The following is a 13,031-nucleotide window of genomic DNA, read 5'->3' as shown; positions in this document are numbered from 1 at the left end:
TGATCATCACATAGTATGAACCATCATAGCATGAATCCATATTACTAAAGACTCTAAAGAGTTTATCTTTTCTCAGTTCCTCAAATTTCAATTTCATCTTTCAGCTGTCAGCAGAAAAACTTCAGCTTCAGTTTAAAAACTTTAATTCATGTTTATTGACAGTAGGATTCATAATAGGCCCATTCTATATTTTGAGTCTTTTTAAGATGTATTTTACATAAGTTTATTTATGATTAAAAGCTTAAGCGTTGTTTAGAAGACTGTTAACATAATTTCTTTTTTTTTTTTTTCCCCATCCTCTGTTAACATAATTTCTAAAAGCTCTTACATGTTGCTTTGATTTGGGTCTGTTTTAATACTAGGGGTGAACCTCGAGCCATTTGTGCTAGACAAGGGCTGCATCACTGAGCTACGTCTCCAGTCCTATGAGAAGGCTTTTAAGATCAGTATTTCTAAAGTATTCCACACATTCTTTTTATCCATGTTTAATTGTAAATATCTCAAGGTTCTGTACACATATTTATGAATATTTTTATAATTAGCTTCATAATATATAAATTTGTAAAATTTTCAAATAACCTAATAGGCAGAGAACTGGCCAATCTGGTTTAAGAAAACTGTCCTTACTGTTGCCACTTCAAAATGAGTAACACGTAACTAAATTTACATTACCATTATTCCTTGTACTAAGTTTAACAGCTCTTGATGGTTTAAATTTATATTTGTCTCCCAGCTTCCTCCCCAACCCACACACACACTCTGGGAGGCATTAAGGGCTGAATGAGTGACATAAATAGGATGCCTTGTGGATAATCAGGTGTTACATATTAACTTATTTCATATCTAGTGTTAACTTTAAGATCAAAGCTTATTTTAATAACTACTAAAAAATAAGATTAAGTGACATATTAAAAAATGGAAACCCATATTAATATTAGTGTAATAAACACTTCTCCATAAAAGTTGTTCTCAGTGAATTCAAAAAGTGCTTCCATTGTGCTTATTTTATTACACATTCTGTGAACCATCATCAGTGTAAAATTAACAGACATATTAAATGTAAAACTTATAATACAAGGCATAACATAGGAAAGTCCAAGGGGGGAAATAGTCATTTTATTTTTTTTATTTTTTTATTTTTTTTTTTTTTTATTCAATTTTTTTTTTGTCTTTTTCATTTTTTATCGGTGCCGGGGACCGAACTCACGAACATTTGCTTACAAGGCAGGTGCTTATGCCGCTGAGCTAAACCCCCAGCCCCGGAAATAGTCATTTTAATTTGAAATTGTAGGATTACTGACTCCAGTTAACCTTATTCAATAATTTTCTCTTTCATAAATCTACAAATAACAGACAAGCTTGCTAATTTAATTCTTCTTAATTTATTAAGGCTTTAATTTTTTTTTAAGGATCATTTTAAAACCAAAACACTGGGCTGAGGGTGTAGCTCAGGGGTACAATGCTTGCTAACATGCCCTGGGTTTGATCCCCAGCACTACCCCCCAAAAAAGAACAGCTAAAGCACTAACTCATCACACAGTGAAAGCAGAGTAGAAATATCCAAAGATTAGATCTGACTTTTACAAAATAAAGCCTAAGAATAAAGAAACATTTTTTCCTTTCCAGATAAGTTAATATTTAAAATATAAATAATTGTTTTAAATTTGACTGAATAGGGAATGTGAAAGTTCCTGGCACCCACCCCCCCCAAATTAGCATTCAAAACGTAGTCGTTCCATTCTATGGTGGGACAGAGCCTGAATTTTGTTTGCATTCTGCAGTTGCTTCACAGTCTTCCTCCATTTCAAAATTAAGATTCACAAATGAAGTGGATACCACTGTATCTGGCTGATCCATCTGAACAATGGAATTAGCCTGCGGCATACTCTGCTGGAACTGTCTTTCTGCTTCTTCAGACATCCTGTTTTCTTCTTCTTCTTCTTCTTCCTAAAAAATGCAAACATCAATAGTTGAAATACTAAGCCAGGCAAAGTAGTGCACACCTGTGATCCCAGCACTTGGGAGGTTGAGGCACAAGGGTCGTCTTGAGTTTGAGGCCAGCCTGAACTACATAGTGAGACCCTCCAAAAAAAATTAGTATCTAGTTACTATTCATAATTTGCCCTAATAAAAAGTAGAAAGTAACAAGCACTGAAGCAGTTAAAATGGAAGTTGAACAGTTCTAAGCTTAACCCTATATTTAAATTAGCGTGATTAAGTCATAAATATTTATCCCACTTGGCAGCTTTTCATTTTTTTTAAATGAAAACAATAGTGCAATGTCTATTCAGCCTAATTACTGTTGTTGGTTTTTTGAGACAGTTTCTCCTATCTGAGCCTCCTTAGTGCTGGCAATACAGATGTGTACCACACCTGGCCTCATTTGATTTAAATTAATACATTTCTTTCCACTGTTCTCTGAATAAAACATCAAAACCCTATTTTAAAACATCAAAGAAAGTGATCTTTAAACATAGTCCAACATGATGAGTCCTGAATTAACTTAGACTATTTTTTCACATTAAGCCTAAACTCAATTTTAAAATGAGCTATTACTATATCACTTAAATTACAAGGTGTCAGTCTTATCTGACTGAACAAGTTCTTTCATTCATTAAATGGTGACTTTTCCTAAAAACACCTAATGTACTTCCCATTTAGGGCAATCTTTGCCCTTAAGTTCACAATCCAGTAGGCTAATTCAGACATGAACAATAGTAAGACAAAAAGAAACACTAAAGAGAGTTAGAAGAAATAATTTCTAGTTTTAGAACTAATAAATTGCCAGTAACCCTACAATGTAGATAGTCTTTTCTCCTCTCAGGAAACTCATCTGGGGTTTGCTAGAGAACTAAGACAGAATATTTAGGAAGCTATTAAAATAGTCCACAAGTAGTAAAGTCCCAAACAAGGCTTGTGGTGTTAAAAATACTAATTTTGTCATAAAACATGTTTGAAATCACACAACAAATGAAGTCAGATGACTTTTCCACATATCTCCAGCCACACCTAGAAGGACAAAATGCTATTCTTGCTATTTTCCTGAACAGACAACATAGTTTCACCTCCTTACACTGCATAAACTGCTGCCCTTAATCTGTCTGAAAGAAAAGATTCTAATTTATAATGTGTGATCACTGATACACACTTGATATTCTAATGTGTTCAATCATTTTTATATATTAACTCATTTAGTCTTTAGAGTAACCCCAACATAGATACTGCAGTTCTTTGATGGAAAAATGGAGTTAGAAGTAGCAGAGCCAGACTGAAGCCAGCCCCTTTTAAGCACTAAAGCTGTCTTTTTCTGAGTCTCCCCTACTTTCACCCTATCCAAAGGCTTCACTGCTGCTCTGGACAGTAACAATCCTCTCCCATCTTTGTTCTCTTAACACTGGGCATGTGTATGTGTCTTATAAACCACCTGCACATCAAACCCACTCCACTTCCACATAGTGTCTTGATCTTGTTTCTTCTCTTAGAAAAACAATCCAAAGGGAAAGTATGAAGATTAACACATGCAAGGCACCTCACACTGCACTAACAGAACAAAACTGAGCTTAGTAGTATATGTGGATTTGGGGAAATTGCAGTTTTAAGTTACTAGTAAATGTTTATGCACATGATGATTACATTCATTGTGGGAAACTGGGGCATATACCCAAGGTATCTTAATTTTTTTACCCTCTCCCCAGAAATTCTAGTTTTAAATAATCTAAAATATATATTAATTTGATAAGCTATCTCCAGTGGTAGAGGGCTTGCCTGGCATCTTCAAGACATTTGAGTTTGATCCCCACCAACTTCTGGGCAGCTAAAAGATACATATGCTCATTATCCAATCCATCACAGCCAACAATTGAATCAAAAACATATAAAAAGGAGACACACCTCCTTCTTCATCCGGTAATATTCATCAATGGCATATTGGTATTTAGGAGTGCTGATCCCCAAAACAGATGCAATCTTCTCTCCAAGAAAGTCACACACTAAAGATAAAAATGTTAAAAGACACAATTCCATAAACATTTCTTGAGCACTTTCTATATGTGAAACACTTAGGAATACAAGTTACTATTCCTATCCTCAAAGAGATTATAAAAACCCAGCACCCCTCTTCTGAATCCCTAAAAGAGTATTAGTGGCTCCTTCTGTGTACCCAACAGCAGTCTGTTCACATTTCTATTGTAACAGTTCTCACTAAGTGCTGCAATTATTGGTTTCATGACTGTTGAAGAAAAACATGTGACTTCAGAAGGCTGGGGTATCAGTAGCCTGGATGGATGTAAAGTACAGATGCTGTAACACTAAGTGCCTAGCATGTAGCTGTCGCTGTGAAAGGTTGGCTTAGCGAGGTTAATGCAGCAGGTCTAAAATTCAAATAAGAGGTCTGAATCTGGAGCCCATCTCTTTCCACACCACACTGCCCAGTACATAGTGAGTGCGCATTAAATAGTTACACAATCAATTACTAGGCACAGTATGCCCTAAAAAATGTGGAGGGAAGTTTTCAACAATTAAAATTGGGAGCGCCCAGAAAGTTTTATGTTTAAACATTTATTTAAAATGATTAAGTTATATGTTGGTAATACATATTCTTCAAATTTGACTTATTTATATCTCAGTTTAAGAAATGAGGCTGGGAGTACAGCTCAGTGATACAGCACTTGCCTAGCATGCTCTGGAATCTGAGTTCAATTCTCCAGTAATGATATATATATATATACAGAAATATGAAAATCCAGCTGGGCATGGTGGTACACACCTGTAGTCCCAGAACTTGGAAGACTGAAGCAAAAACTGCCATGAGTTCAAGGCTAGGCTGAGCTACATAGTGAGAATCCTGTCTCAAAAAAGAAAAAAAACTTTAAAAAAACCTATCTAGGTTAATATTACTATTTTTAGTGTTTTCAAAAAAGCAAACAAAAAAATACAAGCAAAAGCCAGGTGTGATGACAGATACCTGTAATCCCAGCATTAAGAGGCTTGAGTCAGGAGGATCACAAATTCAAGCCCAACCTCAATTTTGCCAGACCCTGTCTCAAAATAAAAAATGGGCTGGGGATATGTGAAGGACTTGGATTTTTTTGTATGGGATTATCCCATACAAAAAAAAAAAAAAAAAAAAACAAGAAAAAGCACACAACCCAAAGGTACAGGATATTTGTTCACATTAGATTAATATCTTCCAAGGCTGGTTACCTGCTGAGAACAAGGTGACGCCCTACTGCTCTTCCTTCAGTTTAGAAACAGCCCAGCTGGCAATACTTCTATTCTTTGAGCTTACTATGGCAATTATACAGTGCTCAGAGAGAAAGCAATACCTGAGAGGGTTGATGTGGCAGCCCGAAGCACGTAAAACCACAGGTAGGGCCCCCAAGTAAGTTTTGTCTGCAACAAGAAGTGAAGTTAGCAACACACACCTAAACTCATAGTATAGATTCAGGCCTGAATGAGGCTGGGGATTTAGCTCAGTGACTGGTAAATGCAAGGTCATGAGTTCGATCCCCAGTAACAAAAAAAAAAGAAGATTCAGGCCTGAATGCAACAGCCAGATACTTGGTAGGTGCACAGAATATTCTCTAAGGCAATACTCTCACCAACTGTGGTTCAATCAGAAAATTTAAATCTTTATAGAAAGAACTCTACAAAGATATTTTATATTCCCCATTCACCCTTGTAACCTACCACCAACCTCAAACCCATAGAAGAACCAAAAAAGATGCAGCAATTGAAATGGAGTTGGTAATGCAAAGTGAATCCTAGTCTGATGCACCTTACAGTAGGGAAATAAAGGTTTAGGTGTAGGAAAGTTACACAGAATAAACTGGGACATGGGACATGAGTTCCCACTCCAAACCACTCCCAACACACATTTTTGTTTTTTAGTAGTGGTACTGGGTACTGAATCCAGGGCTTTCTGCTTGCTACTGAGCTAAGTCCACAGTCCTTTTTTATTATGAGACACGGTTTCACCAAGTTGCCCAGGGTAGACCTGAAGTTGTTATCCTTTTACCTTAGGCCTCTGAGCAGATGGATAACAGGCGTGACCCACCATTCCCAATTTCAACTGAGCTTTTAATGGCGAAAAATAAAAGACAAGTGTCAAGATAAATTACGATTTTAAAAAGGCTAGAGAATATAACAAGACAACTTGTGTGTAACTGTGGTAGGCCAAGACTATGGGCGGAATACAGTCTATACTGCATGCCACCATCATTAATCCTGGGTCTTTCTTTCCAAATAGGGTTTGTGTGAAGTTTGTCTCTGTGAATAAAATTGATAGTATAAGGCATGCTTCACTAAGCCAGTGCTTTATCAAAAGACAACATAGAGTCTTCAAACATTAATAACTGCTTTAATATTGCTTTCAAGGAGGAAAGAGACTTGTCCATAACCTTTTTTGCTAATATCATATTAATGATAAGGACGTTTAAAAGGCAAACACCAGAATATCTGTGAAGACTAAATAGATAATGTTGCAATGAAAGATAGGTCTATCAGTTTCTGTGATGGCATATCTGAAAGACAGAGAAGAAAGGTAGCTCTAACAATCAAATGGATTCAACCAACAAAATACTGCATATTAGTGATGCCCTGAATTGAAACCTGCTATAAATTCATATTCAGAGGTGGCTGGGTCTCTTTAATGGGATAAGGGTTACTTTAAAATGTTCTTGGTGTATGGTTTATAGCAATTCCTTACAGGAATAAGACCAATTTCTCTAACGTAATAAATGATAGGGGGCAAGGAGCAGGCACGCTTTGGAGGAAGCATACATATTTCTCAGTGGAACAGTTCTGGAATTGCTTCTAGAGATAGCAACTACTAATATCCAGGTGACAATTGCTGCCCGCCCCCATCAAACCTGTTACAGAGTTGAGGAGCTGGATGCAGATTCCGGAATAACAGTGATCATTACCCCATATAATTATACAGAATTAATTTGTTGGGACACTGACCTTACTGAACTGGAATGACAGACGGCTCAGCTGGGCATAGTGACACACACCTGTAATCCCAGCATTCGCACTCTGGGAGGCTGAGGCAAAGGATGGCAAGTTTGTGCCTAGCCTAGGTAACTAAGCATTTAGTGAGACACTGTTTCAAAAATTTTGAAAAAAGACCAGGAATATAGCTCGGTGTGCAGGCCCAGGGTTCAATCCCAGTATTGGGGGTAGGGTGGGGTCACGAATGTACACTATAACCCCGCCACAGCTTCCAGGAGCCGCACCCCCCCCCAAAAAAAATACCAAGGCTGGAACAAGGTCCTGGATCTACAAGGCTTTCAGTTTATGGTGCAGAAAGTAAAAATGATTCATCTTGGTTTCTAAAAATTGAAGTATTCATCCTTTCCTTCCCTATTAAGAACTACTATCTTTATTTTTGTTTTTAAACAACCTATTTTCAGATTCTAAAAGTAATGTTTGGGCTGGGGATTTAGCTCAGCGGCATAAGCACCTGCCTTGCAAGCACAATCATGAGTTCAATCCCCAGTACCAAAAAAAAAAAAAAAAGTCATGTTTATTTCAGAACACTTAAAATGGAGCAAAATGTTTTAAAAACTTGAGTCACCCATTTTTCCACCACTCAGATAAATACTGTTAATATTTTAGTCTTCCCTGAAACAGAATTATGTCTGTTGTGTGTATGTACATACATTTTTATGATAGTGGGGAGTGAATCGAAGGCTATTATATTAACTGTTATCTCCAGTACTTTTTTCTTTTTTTAAAATACTGAGCACTGTCTCAGTAAACTACTAAGTTGCCCAGCCTGCACTTGAATTTATGATCCTCCTACCTCAACCTCCTAGGCAGCTAGAATTAAAGACGTCCACTACTGTACCAGCCTGAGTATGTATTGTTGTGCTATATTTTCTCTTTTGTATTTGTCTTCCATTAACTATTTTACAACAGTAAGCATATTTCACTAGGCTTAAATTTTTTTTTTTCTTTTATTGGTACCGGGGATTGAACTCACGACTGCATGCTTGCAAGGCAGGCACTTATGCCACTGAGCTAAATCCCCAGCCCCTGGGCTTAAATTCTTATAGGGACCAATTAACTAGACCAAAAATATGATTATTTAGAAAGTCCTTTGCTCTATAAAACTTCACATTTGAAAGTTTACCAATGAAGATTAGGCAGCAATGTATGACACTGCCTATTCTCTTATAGGCCCATCACAGACTGTGCTTTTTCTCTTTTAAAAATCTCACAGGCAGAAAATGGGCCAGTAACTTTAAATTCAGACTACTGTATGTCTCGTTTCTCCACAGTTTTGCTTTTTGTGGTTTCAGATATCAATAGTCAACACGTCTGGAAATACTGTGAAATTTTCATATTTTATAGACCAAACTAATACAACTTTAACATTGTTATAATTGTTCCATATTCTTATTAGTTACTGTTGTTAATCTCTTACTCCACTGATTTCTAATTAAACTATCATAAATGTCTATGCACAGGGAAAAACGTGTAAATGCTCTGTGCAAGCTGGGGTTTCTGTCATCTACTGGGGTCTTGGAACGAATCTCCTATAGAGCCTTATCACAAAAAGCATTAGTCCATTTATATATATTTATATTTTTTAATGCACATAAAAAATTTTTAAAAATATAAACATATTTAAGGGATGATCAGAAAATACAATGAATGATTTGAACTTTAAAACATTTATTATAGTAAAAGACACATTGTTATTAACTTCTCTCACTTTAAACATACTTATCCCATCATTTCTGCCACTTTCTGAAAGTCCGCTTTCAAGAGCATCTTTACAAGGTGTGATCAAAACTATGGAGAATGCTGCTACTAAGTACCACCCAATGGAAAGACAGGCTCATAAAAACATAACAGTGTATCCTCATCTACCTCTGTCACTGGATCTGACATGGTATGACTTCAGCTGTTCCTCAAAATGAAAATGACCATGAAGGTAAACTTTTCTGGGAAAAGAGATGTTGAGACAGGGTCTTGGTAAGTAGCCTAGGCTGGCCTCAAACTGACAGCAACCTTCCTGCCTCAATTTCCATAGTGCTGGTATAATAGGAATTAGGATTCTATTAAGCAGTAAACCACCAAAATACAGTCAAGAAGTAAAAAATGTAGTCTACGAGCCTCAACCTTTTAGGGAATCTTACAAAAGCATCTAACAGGTGTCTTTTGGCTGTCTGGGACATTCCCAGAGCATGATGAGGTCCCAGACTTTGGCTCAAGGGGTGCACAGGCTTTGCATGGACCCATGAACACTGCATAGATTGGACCTTAAAAAATATGTAGTCTCCTATTGGGTACATTGCTCATACAGTGGCCCAAACCCCTGTCTAAATTCCTTAAAAACCCCTAGACAAAGAGCCCTGATGGACATCCTATTCAGAACTCCCTCCTGACTAGAGGAGCTGTACTTCCTTTCCTTTATATTTGTTAACAGTTTGTGTCTGAATGTGCCCTCAAAGGCTTTTTCAGAGGTAGTGAATCTAGAGTTTGTGATTGACTCATGGTCCAATGCTAGGATTAAGGGTGCTAGCATTAGGGTTGGGTGACTACTGGACCAGGCCACTGACTAGACTGACACCACCCTAATTCCAGCAGTCTGGATGAGAAAAAAGGGAAGAAAGAGATTATATCCCCTCTTTGCACTTGTTGCATTTACTGTTTACTGCCACCATGAATGGCTGCCCCTCTGCCATACACCACCCTACTTTGGAGCTAAGAAATTATGGACTATGAGGCCTCTACCAACTACAAGCTAAATAAATCTTTCTTCCTTTAATTTTGGATGTCAGGTATTTTGTCTCAGCAATGAGAAAGGTAACTGAGATATCTTTTACTTTTTTGTTTATGTCTTTTAAATAAATGTGCTTGTACACTACCTCTTCCATCCCACAGTCTCATCTGTCACTATGGGACATGACCTGGGCATTCTGGTAACACTAGGATTACTGGCATGCACTGCCACACTTGGCTCATGAAGAGTAAATACTCTGAAACAATTCAGGACCTGCACTTGCCTGGTGGTGCATGTCTGTAATCACAGCGCTTGGGAGGCTGAGGCAGGAGGATCAATGCAAGTTCAAGGTCAGCCTGGGCTACATACTGATTCAAAGCCAGCCTGAACTACACAGAGAGACCCTGTTGAAAGAAAAGAAGAAAGAAAGAAAGAGAGAGAGAGAGAGAGAGAGAGAGAGAGAGAGAGAGAGAAAAGAAAGAAAGAAAGAAAGAAAGAAAGGAAGAAAGAAAGGAAGGAAGGAAGGAAGGAAGGAAGGAAGAAAGAAAGAAAGAAAGAAAGAAAGAAAGAAAGAAAGAAAGAAAGAAAGAAAGAAAGAAAAAGAATGAATGAATTTAGGACCTGGTAGCAGCTACCAGAGTCTTCAGAACTGCTTCAGAAAGTGGAAAAACAAAGTGTATTTGAAGCAAGGGGGATATTTTGATGAAGTTTAATGGCAATAAAGGTTTTAAAGACATTTTTCTATCATACTTCACATATCTTTTGAGGAATTCAATTTTGAACTCAGGACCTCACGCTTGCTAGGCAGATGCTTATGCCACTGAGTTAAATCCCCAGTCCTTCAATTTAGTTTTATTAGTATACATTTGCAATACATAATGATTGCAATCATTGTTGAGCATTGTACATGTATATACATAACACATCTCAATTCTTTTTTTCCCCATTCCATTTCTACCCCCTCTTTTGAGGTATTTTATTCAAAACTAAATCTATGGATGAGAAAATTAAGAGGAAATTTATATTCTTAAGGTTCATCTAAGGTAAAAGCTAAATGAGTTACTATGTTTTGTTTTGTTTTCTGAGACAGGATTTTGCTATGCAGTTCAGGCTGGCCTTGAACTCATTTTGTAGCACAGGCTGGCTTCAAATTCAAATCGATCCTTAGCCTCCTGCGTGTTAGAGTTACAGGTGTGTACCACCACACCCAATCTCAGTCAATTCTAATGTTGAATAGATTTGATAAAATTGTCATTTTCATATTTCCTATAAAAATTAACAAAAAAGTATAACTTTTGGTCAACTTATATTTAAATAATTGGGGCTAAGCATGGTAGCACATGCCTGAAATCCCAGCACTGGGGAAGCAGAATTCAAGGCAAGCCTATGCTATTGTAGTAAGCTCTGAACTACATAGTGAGGTGCTATCTCAAAAATAAATAAATAAATTTAAATAATTGCACTTAAATAAGTGGTAAAGAAGCCACATACAGCCAGACGTGTTGGCACATGCCTGTAAGGTCAGTACTAGGGAAGCTAAGGCAGGAGGATTGCTGTGAGGGCAGCCTGGACTACAAAGGGAGTCTAACCAGCCTGGACTACATAGCAAGACCCTGTCTCAAAAAAAAAAAGAAGCCAAGTATTCTGTACTAAAACAATAAAAAAGATGCCTTAACAGCATCCCAGAATTGACCAGACCACAACCTTTTCAGGTTCAAGGATAAGAAGGGCCAGCTCCTTTAAAAGACTAAGAAAATAGACCCAGGAAACCTTGCTCATTCATTTAATGTTTACCCAGCTGGTCTTTGGTCTTGCTTTCACCCAATTCCTTTCTATCCCCACTCTTCTTTCCTTTTAAAATGGAAATTTTTTCCCTATTGCATTGTATATTAGAAGTTTCTAACTTTCTTCCTGATTAAGGGCTCATTGCTGAGAGTTTACCTTGAATCCTACAGGACATGTTGGATTTGAACTTTTCAGCAACTCTATTACTTAGTGATAGACTAAATGCATTTTACATAATGAAATAGACATGAACCTTGTGGGGGCCCGGGTCAGAATGTTAATGTTAAATTTTATATTGAAATGTCCCCCAGAAGTCCAATGTGCTCAGAGGTGAAGATGACTAGACCGTGGAGGTTGCTATACTCACCATCAGATTAATCCATCAATGAGCTTCTTACCATATGTGCTATTAGGAAGTGGCAGCTGGTTGGAGGGTATGAGTCACTGAGGGCTGATTTGGAAAGGTGTTTTCTTATTTCTGGCTCCTAAATTTGTTTTCTGCTTCTTAGCTGCCATGGTTTGAGCAGCTTGCTTCTGCTATGCCTTTCACTATTTGGTTGCAGCCTTGGAGCCAACCAACCATGGACTGATCCATCTAAAACCATATGTTCCTCCTTCAAATTGTAGATGTTCTCGTCCCAGTGATAGAAAATGACCAATATATTGGGCAATAGAATGAGACTGTCTCAAAAACAAAAACCTCAAAAAAAAAAAAAAAAGAGAAATCTTATATATAAATTTATCAACACTGACAACTCTAAACATTTAAATTAAAAAGAAAATCAAGGGGCTGGGGAGTTAGCTCAGCAGCATAAGCACCTGCCTTGCAAGCAGGCAGTTATGAGTTCGATCCCTGGTACCGGTAAAAAGGAAAAAGACAAAAAAAAAAAGTTCCAGTCAACTGGAATGTTAAGTATATTTCTACCCACACTGTATAAAAAGACTATTTTCTATCAAAATAATATATAACTTTATAATCAGAATATAGTTGATCTTTTAAAAAGCTTCTTCAACATATCAAAACAAGATCCACTGATGAAATGATCACCAGTATCATACTTACCGGATCAATAGTAGGCAAAACATCTTTTTTTTCTAGGCTCTCAACTTCATCTTCATCTGTGCTGTATTCTTCCATTGTTTCACCACTAACAAAGTGAATGACTCTTCTTGGAACTTTCTTCTTTTTTCCTATAACTCCTAGTTCTACATTTTCAAAGCCTTTTTCATTACTCATCTGTATCAATAATAAATTAAGAGTGTCAAATGAGATTTTTCTTTCATCACACAAGTTACTTTATTTTAGGAACTTAAAGAAATATAATCCAGTCCTTAAAGCAATTTAAAAAAAAAAAAAACACAGATCTAAAAGCATCCTATCACTGAACTTCCAGATATCTTAGTCAATAGTATGTATAGTTTTTTGATAGTAAAAGATTTATAAATTTTAAAATTACTTGAATAGTAGTCTATGGAATTCTAACTACATCCAAACTTCACTCCTATGGAAATT

General features: G+C 36.8%; 1 protein-coding gene across 1 annotated transcript in view; it reads right to left on the bottom strand.

Moving 5' to 3' along the window:
- Nucleotides 1–986: 986 nt before the first annotated feature.
- Nucleotides 987–13,031, bottom strand: part of LOC100714215 (signal recognition particle subunit SRP54) — a 71,946-nt gene continuing 59,901 nt past the window's right edge. Inside the window, exons 16-17 of the mRNA XM_063224522.1 lie at nt 3,892–3,989; nt 987–1,947 (exon numbers count right to left, since the gene is read on the bottom strand). Coding sequence (XP_063080592.1) covers nt 1,741–1,947; nt 3,892–3,989 — 305 coding nt within the window. The 3' untranslated portion in view covers nt 987–1,740. The remainder of the gene's footprint in view (nt 1,948–3,891; nt 3,990–13,031) is intronic.

This window comes from Cavia porcellus, unplaced genomic scaffold, assembly GCF_034190915.1.
Source record: "Cavia porcellus strain 051 isolate PalLab524CR breed Dunkin Hartley unplaced genomic scaffold, mCavPor4.1 scaffold_1, whole genome shotgun sequence".
Lineage (NCBI taxonomy): Eukaryota > Metazoa > Chordata > Mammalia > Rodentia > Caviidae > Cavia > Cavia porcellus.
Note: the sequence above shows the minus strand (reverse complement) of the source record. Positions and strands in the feature narration are given on the sequence as shown.